The sequence below is a fragment of the Prunus persica genome, chromosome G3 (assembly GCF_000346465.2).
Source record: "Prunus persica cultivar Lovell chromosome G3, Prunus_persica_NCBIv2, whole genome shotgun sequence".
Lineage (NCBI taxonomy): Eukaryota > Viridiplantae > Streptophyta > Magnoliopsida > Rosales > Rosaceae > Prunus > Prunus persica.
The window spans coordinates 19,819,210-19,831,869 of record NC_034011.1 but is presented as its reverse complement, the minus strand read 5'-3'; the positions used below and the strand labels follow the sequence as shown (position 1 = coordinate 19,831,869).

The window sequence follows — 12,660 nt, the reverse complement described above, 5'->3', positions numbered from 1 at the left end:
TCATTAAGTTTACTAAGGTAGATCACAACAAGTTTTTGATACTAATTCAGTTGGCAGTCGCATGTGTTGATGTACATTTGTATGTGTGGTTGTAAAAGACTTGAGTTTGGTTGCTCAATGTTCTTTGACAGTTCCATATGAGTTTATATCAATGACAGTGGCTTGATAAGAAATTGAGAAGGTTGAGTTCTAAATTGGCCATTAAGAGATTGCTCTTGAGTCACAATGAATATTTGACCAAGTGGGAGAATGTAAGATAATTTATTATCCCAATCCCTTCAGAATTGGTCTTCTATTCATTATCGGATTGCAAGACTCAAGACTAATCAAGAGCTCAACACAACTCTCGACCTGCAGCCTCTGTGTCAGTGTCCCATATGGATTACAAGGCTAAAGGGGTTTCTAGTTCTATGAGAATTAGGATTAAAAGTTCTATAGCAACAAGGATACCTCAAGGAGTCTCTTGATGGGCAAGACTCCTTGAGTGATGCATATAAATAGAACAGCTCCCTCTAAGAGCCGATACACACAAAATCTCATCAAGTGATTCACCCCATCTGGAATATGAGAATAAGGCATTCGGTGATCTTAGAGAAGAGCTGTCTCCCAGGTGTTTGACAAAAGGCTTCAATGGCAGAACAAGGTTAGTGTTCAAGTTATTATAACTTATTAAGTTTACAGAATCAGGTTTCTTGCAGTCTTCAGAAAATGTGGACCAAGTAAATCCAACTCACAACTCAAAACTTTGTGAAGGTAAGATAAGATAGTGTGATTGTGTATTACAAGCATTTTATTCTTAACAGAATGGTCAGATGCATGGGAAGTCTTCTTCCGTGTGAATACTTGTTCAAAAGAATTAGTACTTTTTCTGAGTGGTTACTCATATTCTTTTTATTAAATGTTGCAATTTGGTAGGTTCACAAGTCAGGGTCCTTTGGGAGGTCACTGGATATTTCAAAATTCAGCAGCTATGATGAGCTGCGCAGTGAGCTCGCTCGTATGTTTGGCCTTGAAGGCCAATTAGAGGACCCTCAGAGATCAGGCTGGCAGCTTGTATTTGGTGACCGGGAGAATGATGTTCTTCTCCTTGGCGACGACCCTTGGCAGTAAGTCCCAAATTGTATTTCATCATTTCACTTATACTAGTCAATTATTATACACTCTGTTTGCATTGGCAATTCTGAAATTCGAGCTTCCCATGCGTTTCAGTTATTACTGTTTTTTGTAAAATGTTTCATCCTGGATTACTGGGCACAAGTTTAATGTTTTCGAAGTAGCTACTGTAATGATTTTATTCTGTATGTCAAATTGTTAAAAGTGTAGGAGCTGGTATCCCAAATTTGTGGACAGAAACAGCGGTAATGTTTAGAAAACGCCTTGAGGTTTAAAGTGTTGTAGGAGTAGCTTAAGCCATTTTAAATCGTTGACTGTTTTCTCACTTTTTCCAGAGTTTTAAGTTACTATTTTGCATGTGTACATCCCTGAGCCTTAAACAGTAGTCTTCTGAAGTTTTGAACTGTTCTTTTTCATGATTCAGTTGAAGTAAATGATTCTTCTCTTATATTCAGGGAGTTTGTGAACAATGTACGGTATATCAAGATACTCTCGCCACTTGAAGTGCAACAGATGGGAAAGGAAGGCCTCAATTGTGCGGCTTCTGTCCCAAGCAATAAGCTTTCCAATGGTGGCAACAACACCTGCGATGACTACGTGAGTCGACAAGACGGGAGAAACTCATCCAATGGGATTGCATCGTTGGGCTCACTGGACTACTAAAAGGCCAATGCTTTGCTAAAAATGGAAAATTAAAAATTGGCTGCGAATGATGAGTGTTTTAACTATGCTAGTAGTGTTGTTCGTAAAAAAGAATTGTTAGCATTCTTTTACCCTTTTCTGTGGTCGGTGGAGATGTACTTCCTTAGGCTAAGTCTATTTGAAGCTTGCATGTCAGCTTATGATTATATACTGTAAATTATAGTAGGAAGGAATCTTGTTTCTGAAACTACCACTACAGCACGTAGAACAACACGCACCCTAAAGAGAGATTGCTTGATGTCCGAGTCCGATAGCACTTTCTATGCTATCTTGTCTTGTAATTTATTATTAAATGAAATTAAGCACTTACTTGTATCATTAATCAGACTGTTCAAGTGCCAACCTGTTCCATTACTATATTGACAATCTTAAGTTTCGATTAAATTCTGTACGCTTTCATTCATGGCCGAAAGTACCTTATTGGTTTAACTCTTGTTGAACGGAAAATTTTCACAAAAGCAATTAGCCAAGAATTTGACTTGGGTTAGAATTGAATTTGTTTTGTCCCTGCAATCTTATCAAGAAAAACATATAAAAATAAAATAGATGTATTTCAGTGGTTTTGAAACATCAAGAGATAAGCATCTCGGTTGAGAAGTGGTCATCAGCTTGAATTCAAACTCATCATAAGATAACCTCTATAAGAGGCATGACACGAGGGGAGGTTGCAGAGACAAAAAATAAAAGGGGAGGCTCCAGAAAAAAAAAGAAAAGCCTGTAAGGCCGCAAGTCTTGGGGAGAGTTGCAGGAACGAAGAGGAAGAGCAAGCACATAAGAGGATTCTTGGCTCTCTATGGCAAGGCTTCGCTCAAAGACTTCCAAGGATGCATCCAGTACGATCAACCCATGGGGGTTCTTGGCTATGATGATTGAAATCATCACGTATTAAGTCAAGAAACTACTCTAAGGTGTACCTCTTCTCAAGTACCTCCAGGACAGCCAGCTATGGACTGACAGCCAAGATGATTTCAATCATCATATATTCTATTCCAACAGGCAGCTCTGATCAAATGCTTTCAAAGATGTGTCCAACCTCCAATTCAACATCAATTCGTGTGGGCTGATTGTGATGGTGGGCAAATCACCAAAAAAAATCAGAACTGGTGCACAACTCTCTTGAAAAGGGGCGTAGAGGAAATCCTAGAGTTCTCTAGGTTTCCCTTATTGTGGCGCCACAAAAGCCAAAGCTCGTTCAATGATGTTCATCATGAGATGGACAAACAGCAAAAAAATAGATCAAACTGAAAGAATCAAAGGCAGCAAGACAGTGAGATTTCTCTCAGAGATGCTTTGAGCATCCAAACCCACAAAACAAATCTTGGATACAAAATCCATCATGGGTGTGTAACCCTCAATCAAACACTCTGTGACCGATCCAATCTGGGTACAAAACCCACAAACAAAACCATGGGGTCTGGTGCATACAGAGGCGATGAACTGAAAAAAAGGAAGCTGAAGACAGTCACGCTTTTCTTTGGCAGCTTGGTGTTGTTGCATACAGCAAGAACAAACAAAGACAACGAAGAAAAGGGGCAGCCAGCAGGCTGTGGAGAGACACCAAGAAAAAATGAATAAAGCCATGAGGCTTGGACAAACATGGAGAAGGCACCACAGTGCTGAAGAAAAAGTGCACGGCAGTGATGAGGGCATAGCCTTGAGGAGGGAGGCAGCCATGAGGCTGTAAAAAAAAAAAGAGCTTCTGAAACAGAGCAAACCAAATGCTCCAAATCAATGAAACTGGCAGTTTCAATTCAAGAATGTGAGCCACTTCAATTCAACACCTTTATATTTTTTGCATCTTCAACAAAGTTCCTCCCTGGAAGTCTCTTAGCTTGTTTATGAAACCCATAAACCAAATTATATGGATTATCAATCCATCATGGGTGGCAACCCGCAATCAAACAAACGGATGACAATCCATGCTTGGGTATAAAACCCGTAAGTCAATAATGCTCTGCCGAACGAATCTCCATGCTCCTCCGAAGTCCCCCATGTTTGGGTATAAAAGCTTCTGTACAAATTGTGGAGCCATGATATGCTGTGCAATAAGGGAAAAAAAAGTGCCGCAAGACCAAAGCACCATTTTGGCACGCTCTAATTGCAACCACAGAAAATATCTATTTGCTGGCAGAGTAAAAATAATAAATCAAGGCTGGGGTGTTCAACCCACCGTCAAAAACAGCCAACTAAGGATCTTCATCATAATCCAAAATGAGCAATGTTTGTGTGTATCACATGCTTTGATCTTGGATTGCCCCTCCAGCAAACAAGAGAGATCACCCCTTCTTTTCATGAGTGTCAGCCAAAAAGAAGAAAAAACAGCTCATGAATTGTTAAAGGGCTCCAAGACATGAGACGTGCCGACTCGTTGATGTTTAAGAGGTCAACAATTGGGTCTCTACCAACAAAGTGGTCAGCAAATTCAGTGACAATAAAGCTGCACCAAAGCAAAAAGAAAGAAAACAAAAGGAAGGAAATAATATTGTTGTGGAGGAGATGCCACCACGTGAAAGACCAAAACAAGAAAGCAGCAATATTGTTTTGTTCTCATTTTGCATGCAAGAAATAAACAAGAGGATGGAGTCTTAGAACTTCACGGCTCCATATTTACTCAAGACAAGTTCGAGACAAGTTCACGGCTTCACGGCTCAAAGCTTCACAGGCCTACTTACTCAAGACAGGTTCGGGAAAGCAAAACACTAAGGCTTCACTCCTGTAAGGATCTCCATAAGTCCGTTTGCGATATGGTAGTTCCGCTCAAATTCAAAGCTGAGTCAATTAGGTACTGCTAAATCAATTGAGGTGGGCTTCATGGGTTTGTTGTACAAAGTCACAAAGGTCATGCAACAAGTCTAAGAGCCCAAAACACAAAGTCTCAAGTCCGCAAATGATGGATTATGGGCTTAAATTCCAAAAATGCCCATTAATTCTCAAATCGTCAAGTGAAGACTCAAGTGGCACAAAACCACACCAGATGTCAAGGGGTACAAAACCACTTCAAAAGCCACACTAAGAAATGTGGGAATCAACCATTGTGGCAAAGAAGCTATTCAAAAAGGAGTGCCAAGCGACTCAACCATACTGTGTCCATGACTCCATTCCAAATAAATGATTGGTCGTGCTACAAGCATTGAGCTCACTCTCAAAAGATACGAAAGGAGCATCAATATGGATTAACGGGCTTATCAACCACGATAGCCCATTAATCTCAAATCCTCCAAATCATGCATGGATACAAATGCAAATGTCAATTGTAGAGAATTAGTGGGTTCATCAAAATTGCTCATTATTTTTCTTGGACATTGGAAAAAAGAAAAATGGTACAAAACCATCCAATATTTCCCATGGGTCATCTACCCATGCAAATTTCATTGAGATTAAATTCATCTCTTAAACACAAATTCTCAATTAGTGGGCCACACTTACCCATTAATTTCCAATTTTTCCCATAGGTCATCTACCTATGAAAATCTCCAAATTGTCCCAAAGACACAAATTCTCAATTAGTGGGCCACAGTTACCCATTAACTTCCAAAATTTGGAACTACGTCGGTTTGATCCCGTCAAGGGTACGTAGGCAGTCTAACATCCCAATAGACGCAACCGCAATCAAGTATAAATCTCTGGTTTATCTTAACCAGATTTCGCCAAAACACTTTCCCAAGTGCAATTGTCAATTTTTTTTGGGAAAATTAATGGGATAATCAAAATTACTCATTATTTTTCTTGGACATTGACAACCAGAAAAGTCGTACAAAACCATTCAATTTTTCATGGGTCATCTACCCATGCAAATTTCAATGAGATTAAATTCAAATCTCTCAAATTCAAGTTCTCAATTAGTGGGCTACACTTACCCATTAATTTCCAATATTTCCCATGGGTCATCTACCCATGCAAATTTCATTGAGATTAATTCTAAATCTCTCAAATACAAATTCTTAATTAGTGGGCCACACTTATCCATTAATTTCCAATTTTTCCCATAGGTCATCTACCTATGAAAATCCCCAAACGCAATTGTCAATGTTTAGGAAAAATTAATGGGATAATTAAAATTACTCATTATTTTTCTTGGACATTGACAACAACGAAAGTGGTACAAAACCATCCAATTTTCCATGGGTCATCTACCCATGAAAACTCTAATGAGATTAAATCCAAGTCTCTCAAACAGAAATTCTCAATTAGTGGGCCACACTTACCCGTTAATTTCCAAATTTCGAACTACGTTGGTTTGATCCCTTTGAAAGGGTACGTAGGCAATCTAGAGATTCAATCTAGATGCAACCATCCCAAATGCAATCCCATATCGAATCCCTGGTTTATTCAGCTAAATTCACTCAAACACTTCTCAATACAATTCAAATCAAATTTCCCTCGCAATGAGTCATTTATTCATTGCGATTCTTTGAACTACGAGTGGCTTGATTCCCACAAGGGATACGTAGGCATCCTGAGGTTGGACTTGGGAGTTGTCGCAAAATCAAACACACACATTCTGTTTCTTTATGATGGAATCAAAGGGTGTTCCCTTGAAGCAAGGGATTGTAATTAAGAGACTTGCGTCTCGAATGGGTCGAACCTAAAATAATAAAACCCCGTTATTTAATTAGTGGGGGTGAAATTATATTAGGAGGATCACATTTTCCTTCAACAACTCTGGTCATTGCATTTGTGCATTTTCACCGGCTGCATGCATGTAGTATGCGTGCATATGTAGAGAATGCTCTCTTGTGAAACTCATGTTGCCAAACAAATGCTTGATTGTGAATGTGTTTTCAAGGTTGCTACTTTTATTAGATTTCAAGGGGATAATGCTTCCTTGCCAGCCACCCGCTGACAGACGCGGCAGACGCGATAGACGGACGAGAAATGAGATAGGATTAGGATAAATTAAAGATCCTATTTATTTGATATATAATCAAAAGAGGAACAGTTTTGATGCATGATGGTATTTATACAATGATACTCATCTTTTGTCACATTAATGTTCTGTAATTAATGTGACTTCTAGTTGGTTTTTTGCTGCATGTAGCTCGTGGGGCATGCTAGTGACTTCAGAGTTCAAGCCAATTACCTTGCTAGCAGATTCTGGTGCGTAACTGGGACGGTTTCATTTCACAAAGTCTCACTAATAGAAAAAAGAACAGACGAATTAATGTGACTTCTGCTTGACTTGGTAGACATGAAACATCGTAGTTCACATTGTCACCTAGTTTGAGGTAATGCCGAGTTGAGTTGTTACTTTTGTTTGACTCTTGCTTGTGTTGTGGTACATGTGTGAATGCATTGCTTTACAACTAGAGGAGCTGGGTCCATATATACGCGCGTACCTTCTCAACAAAAACGCTCAATGCAAACTATAGTTAGTACTAACCAACCAAGATCAAATATACAGAGAAGGGAAGGTTATTCTACTTGTTGTTTAATTTAATCGTTTAATTAAATTATTAGAATAATACTGAATGTTGTTCCTCCAACAAATTTCACTCAAGATAACGTGTTAGATCAAAGGTAAACATTCCCACAAAAAAAAAAAGAAATAAAAAATGAACTCTCAGATTGATTTACTACGAAATTTCTCTCTTCAATATCTGCTTTGAATATGTTGAAACTAGCAAGTTAATATATGTAAAATATAAACTAATGCAACTAGGAGGGTCTTTTTAATATTTTTTAAATAATATAGCCGTACGGCTTGCCTACCAATTTTTTTTTTTTTTATAAAAAAAATAGTATAGCCGCGTGGCTATACTTGTTTTCACACGTATAGGCGGCTCCCTTTTTTTTTTTTCCAATAAAGAGTATAACCGCGCGGCAATATGCGGGTATTTATTATTATTATTATTATTATTATTATTTTTTTTAAATAGTATACTGCGCGGTTACACTGTGGCATTTCTTGGAAAAAATAGTATAGCCGCACGGCTAAACCTTTTTAACATGTGGGTCACCTTTTTTTAATACTAAATAGGCTATACCATTTTTATATAGCCGCTTGGTTCATTTTTAATACTAAATAGTATAGGTGGGTCACCTTTCTTTTAATTTTTTTTTAATTAAACAGTAATAGCCAAGCGGCTATACTTTATATATACTAGGATCTTTTTATTTATTTATTTATTATTATTATTTTTTAAAATTTCTCAATTTTCTTTTACCGGTAATAGTAGTTTAGAGCATTATTCATTATTATTAGGCCAGTACCCGAGTCTCTATTGTCCCCTTTGATTTTTTTTACTTTACTAGAGTTATTACCCATGTAAAGAATTTAGCATTTTCACATTTAATACTTGTATTATATATGTACGTATGTACGTATTTTTCAATAATACATCCTTTTTCTATACACGTTAGACTGGATAAAATACATTTTTTTTAATACACGTGTTTTTCATGTTTAATACACGTTTTTTTCACAAAAGTTTCAAGAATACACACAGAATTCACGTATTATACACATAAATTTCACATATTATTGAATAAAAATAATATATGTTAAAAAATTTAAATAAATTATATTAAAATATTATATAGTGGCCCAACTTTTCAGTTGTAATTTCACAAAATTTTGCCGAATAAAATACGTACTTTTTCCTTTCCATATTTTACTAACTATGAAAGAATGTGAGAGGCAAAGATTACTTTTTACTTGTAACAAAAATGCAAGATGGTGATTTTGCAAATTTCAAACAAATATTTATGGGTATATTTATGGTAGTATTCTTCATGTAAAGTGTTGTTTGAGGCCTAGGGTTAACCTGATTATGGACGGTGGAGCAATGTTCATTTAAATATAATATTAAAACCAATGGGTAAAGACCAATGGTAAAGGGTCACTTGCAGACCACTAGTCTCGAGTTCAAATTCTGATGGCACCTTAGTGTGTAATAGGTCAATTGGTTATGAAGTCTGTGATAGATAATAAAGATTGCTAAGTTTAGAGTAATAGTAGTGTGATCGCTCTAGATTAGAGTTCGAATCCCTTTCCCTCTAGATTTGAGTGATTGCTCTTACATGCGCTAGAGCTTTTCTCTTAATCATAGATAATAAAGATTTTTAAGTTCAGAGTAATATTAGTGTTACATAATGTTATTTTAAATTTGTCATAATAATTTTTGATAGTCTACGTGACACCATACATTATTGCATAACTTTATAATAGTAGAACAAACTTGTGATAATTATGTCATTGAAAAACAGAGAGTCGTTTCCGAATTTTTGTTTAGATGCCCGTCTTCTAAAAAATCACTGAGTTGGTATTAGCCAAAACCATAGCCCCCTTTCTCCCAAAAAAAAAAAAAAAAACTCTTAGAGCCTTTTCCACTTTGAGGGAGGAGGAAGCCTTTGTTCTTCCCCCCTCTCCCCTCTTCTCTTCCTCTCTTCCTCCTTTCACATCTTCCCCCATTTTCAGAGACAAAGGATTTTCCTTATTTGTCTTAGTTTTGTTATGATTTTCATCCAACCATTATAAGCGGCTGCGGCTCAGCGTCAAATCTTCACCTGCATTTCGGCGTCGGATCTCCACCAACATCTTTTTTGCAATTTCTTTATGTTTGGAATAAGTTGCAGAGACTCTTTGGGTTCTCTGTGTAGTTTTCACCTCTCCTTTTGTGAGAGTTTTTCATCTCTCCTTTGTAAGAGCTTTTCATCTCTCCTTGGTGAGAGTTTTATTTGTATTGTTATGACTTTGTTTTTTCAAGCTTTATCTCTTTTTTATTATTCTAAGTGTGCAATCTTACTTGGGATGTCATTGAAAAACAGAGATTCGCATATGGGGTGGCACCATACATTATTCGCATATGGTGATAGCAAAGCCTAATTGCAGAACGCACTGTGGAAATGTTAGCATCCCATACCCTTTTGGGATTGGACCAAATAAAGATTGTTAGTTTCAACTAGAATGCAACAAATCTACTGGGGACAAACAATACTAATCGCTGTGATAACGAAATCCAGACTAACATTCCTCCAAATCTCAGTGTTTTCACTACTGAAACACAAGCAAGATATCAAAATGGTGGTTGCGGCTATGCATTTCTTGTTGACCAAGATTGGTTTGTGAACAATTTATCAAGTTATAGAGCTATCCAGGGCATGGACAGCGTGGTGCTAGATTGGAAGATCAGCTTAGACAATACTTCACTCAGATCCTTTAAAGGATTTATTGGAACAGAGCCAGATTATTATGATTTTGAACGGAACTATATTATTGACTCAACACCCTATTGTGAAATATACAATGCCACTACTTCTTCCACATACAATCAGTCAAGCCTTCACTGTTCCTGTCCGGCAGGCTTTGAAGGAAATCCTTATCTTCTCCACCCTTGTCAAGGTACGTAATTAATTAAATTTAAACCCTCTTTAAAAAAAAAAATACAAATTGAATGTATAGCTAACTTTTCATTCTGGAATTACCAAACTTCACCATTCACCATCTTGTTCATTTGCCTTTCTGTTATTACATTTCAGATATTGATGAATGCAAGGGCCTTAATCAGTGTAATGATCTGCTAGGTTTAAGGGAATTCGGAGGCAGTTCTATATGTGAGAATTTCGTTGGTGGTTATAAATGCTACTCAAATGTAACAAGAAGTACATGTGTGTATTATGGTGAAGCTAATTGGGAATGCTACTTCGAGATCCTATGACATCTCGGTCCCATCGAATCAGAACCATTCTTTTAGGTATGCTCCTATTCAGAGTTCATTATACTTTTGTTCTTTCTTCATAAAGACAGAGATGATCAATTTTCGAATTTCTAAAGAAAAAAAGTCGTTGCCAATAATTGACCTTTAGTCTAATGGCATTTAGATTTCACTGTACTGGAGAATGTTGTGGCTCCCAATCCTGCGAATTGCTTGATATATAATTTTTTTATATATTACAGATGTGGTACGGTATGAATAAGTTGAAGTATATTTATATGCAGGTCTTTTCATGGGTCCTGGACTATTGTTACTACTCGTTGGTGCATGGTATGCATACAAAGTCATAAAGAAAAGGAAAAACATCGAACTCAAGGAAAGGTTTTTCAAACGAAACAGTGGTTTATTGTTACAACAACAATTATCATAAAATGTTGAGAAAATCAAGTTGTTCAAATCAGAGGAGTTGGAGAAGTCCACTGACAAATACAACACTCATAGAATTCTTGGTCAGGAAGGCCAAGGTACCGTCTACAAAGGAATGTTCGAAGATGGAAGAATCATTGCGGTAAAGAAGTCTAACATATTGGATGAAGGCCAACTTTCAGAATTCATCAATGAGGTTGTGATTCTTTCACAAATCAATCACAGAAATGTGGTTCGATCTTAGGTTGTTGTTTAGAGACTGAAGTTCCACTCTTGATTTACGAATTCATACCGAATGGAACCCTTTCCCACTATATTCTTGAGCAGAATGAAGACTTTCCATTTACATGGAAAACGCGGTTACGAATTGCCACACAAATTGCAGGAGCTCTATCTTAATTGCATGGTGCAGCTTCCTTTCCTATTTATCATAGAGACATCAAGTCTACCAACATACTCTTGGATGAGAAATACAGAGCAAAAGTTGCTGACTTTGGCAGTTCAAGATCAATTGTGATTGGCCAGACTCACTTGACCACAGTTGTACATGGCACATTTGGTTACTTGGACCCGGAATACTTCCAATCAAGCCAATTTACAGAGAAAAGTGACGTCTATAGTTTCGGAGTTGTCCTTCTTGAGCTCTTGACTGGTCTACAACCAGTTTCTGCAGTAACAGGGTCACAAGGAAATGAATACAAAAGTCTTGCCACTTATTTCATTACTTCGATGCAGGAAGATCGTCTATTTGGCATTATTGATGCTGGGGTTTTGATGGAGGGCTCCCAAACAGATATCATAACTTTTGCTAACATTGCAATGAGATGCTTGAATTTGAATGGAAGGAATCGCCCCACAATGAGAGAGGTCGCGACGGAGTTGGAGGCCATTCAAATGTTGATTGAAAACACTTGTAATGTTCCACAGAAGTACAACGGGGTTGAATCTGCTGTAAGTGACATAAATGAGCACTGGGAGAGTCAGCCTCGAATGTTGGGCCAAGTTCACCATTAGATGAGTTCCCACAATTGTAATCCATTTTTAATTTGATGCTGTACAACATTATATGTTGTTTGGGATTATGATATGTTCTGTAAGGTATGCATGCTACTATACACGACTATCAATAATCTGAATAATCAGAGTAAATTAGTGGAAGGGACAGAATATTAGTAGATTACAACCATGTATTCCTTGTTGAGCAAAATGGTTTCTGAGTTATTTATGAAATTTCAGTCCTATCCTGTGCAGGGGGGGAGATCATTCGTATGACAGAGGAATTTGTATGAAGAGACCCTCTGTTGTGTTTCTTAGAGCAAGTCCACCGCAAGGCCTTTTGCCCGGGCAGGACAGTGCCTAAGTCCGCGAATGGCTCCAGCGGGCAAGGGCAAGCCTGGGCAAGGCGCAAGCCCACCGGCAAGTCCAGTCCATGCTTTTGCTTCGGTAAAATGATGCAATGCTGATGCCATAATGACGTCAGCAATCAATTTAAATAACAAAAAAATTGAAAAAAAAACACTAAAAAATTCAGATTTTTTTTAATTATAAATATCTAGCCATATTTTTTACTTCCCACACCAAAATTCTATATAAAAGCCAAAATTCTGTATAATATTCTTTATTATAACTACAAATTTTATTATAAATACCTAGCCCTATGTGGAAAGTCCCATTCTTAGTCGAGTAAACATCATCGAGGAAGAGTTACGAAGACAAACATTGATTGATGGTTTTAGAAGACTTGGTCAAATGAAAGCATCGCAGC

General features: G+C 37.3%; 1 protein-coding gene and 1 pseudogene across 1 annotated transcript; both read left to right on the top strand.

Moving 5' to 3' along the window:
• Positions 885-2,172, top strand: LOC109947955 (auxin response factor 6-like). Its single transcript, XM_020559806.1, has 2 exons — positions 885-1,106; positions 1,569-2,172. Exons 1-2 carry the CDS (start codon positions 1,000-1,002, stop codon positions 1,774-1,776), a joined length of 315 nt encoding a protein of 104 aa, XP_020415395.1. The 5' UTR covers positions 885-999; the 3' UTR covers positions 1,777-2,172.
• Positions 9,916-11,909, top strand: LOC18783951 (annotated as a pseudogene).

Excerpts from the sequence above, each read along its gene's own strand:
- LOC109947955 (XM_020559806.1), top strand. The coding sequence starts at position 1,000 with ATGTTTGGCCTTGAAGGCCAATTAGAGGACCCTCAGAGATCAGGCTGG. Across the intron at positions 1,107-1,568 it reads CTTGGCGACGACCCTTGGCA|GGAGTTTGTGAACAATGTAC; the intron begins GTAAGTCCCAAA and ends TCTTATATTCAG.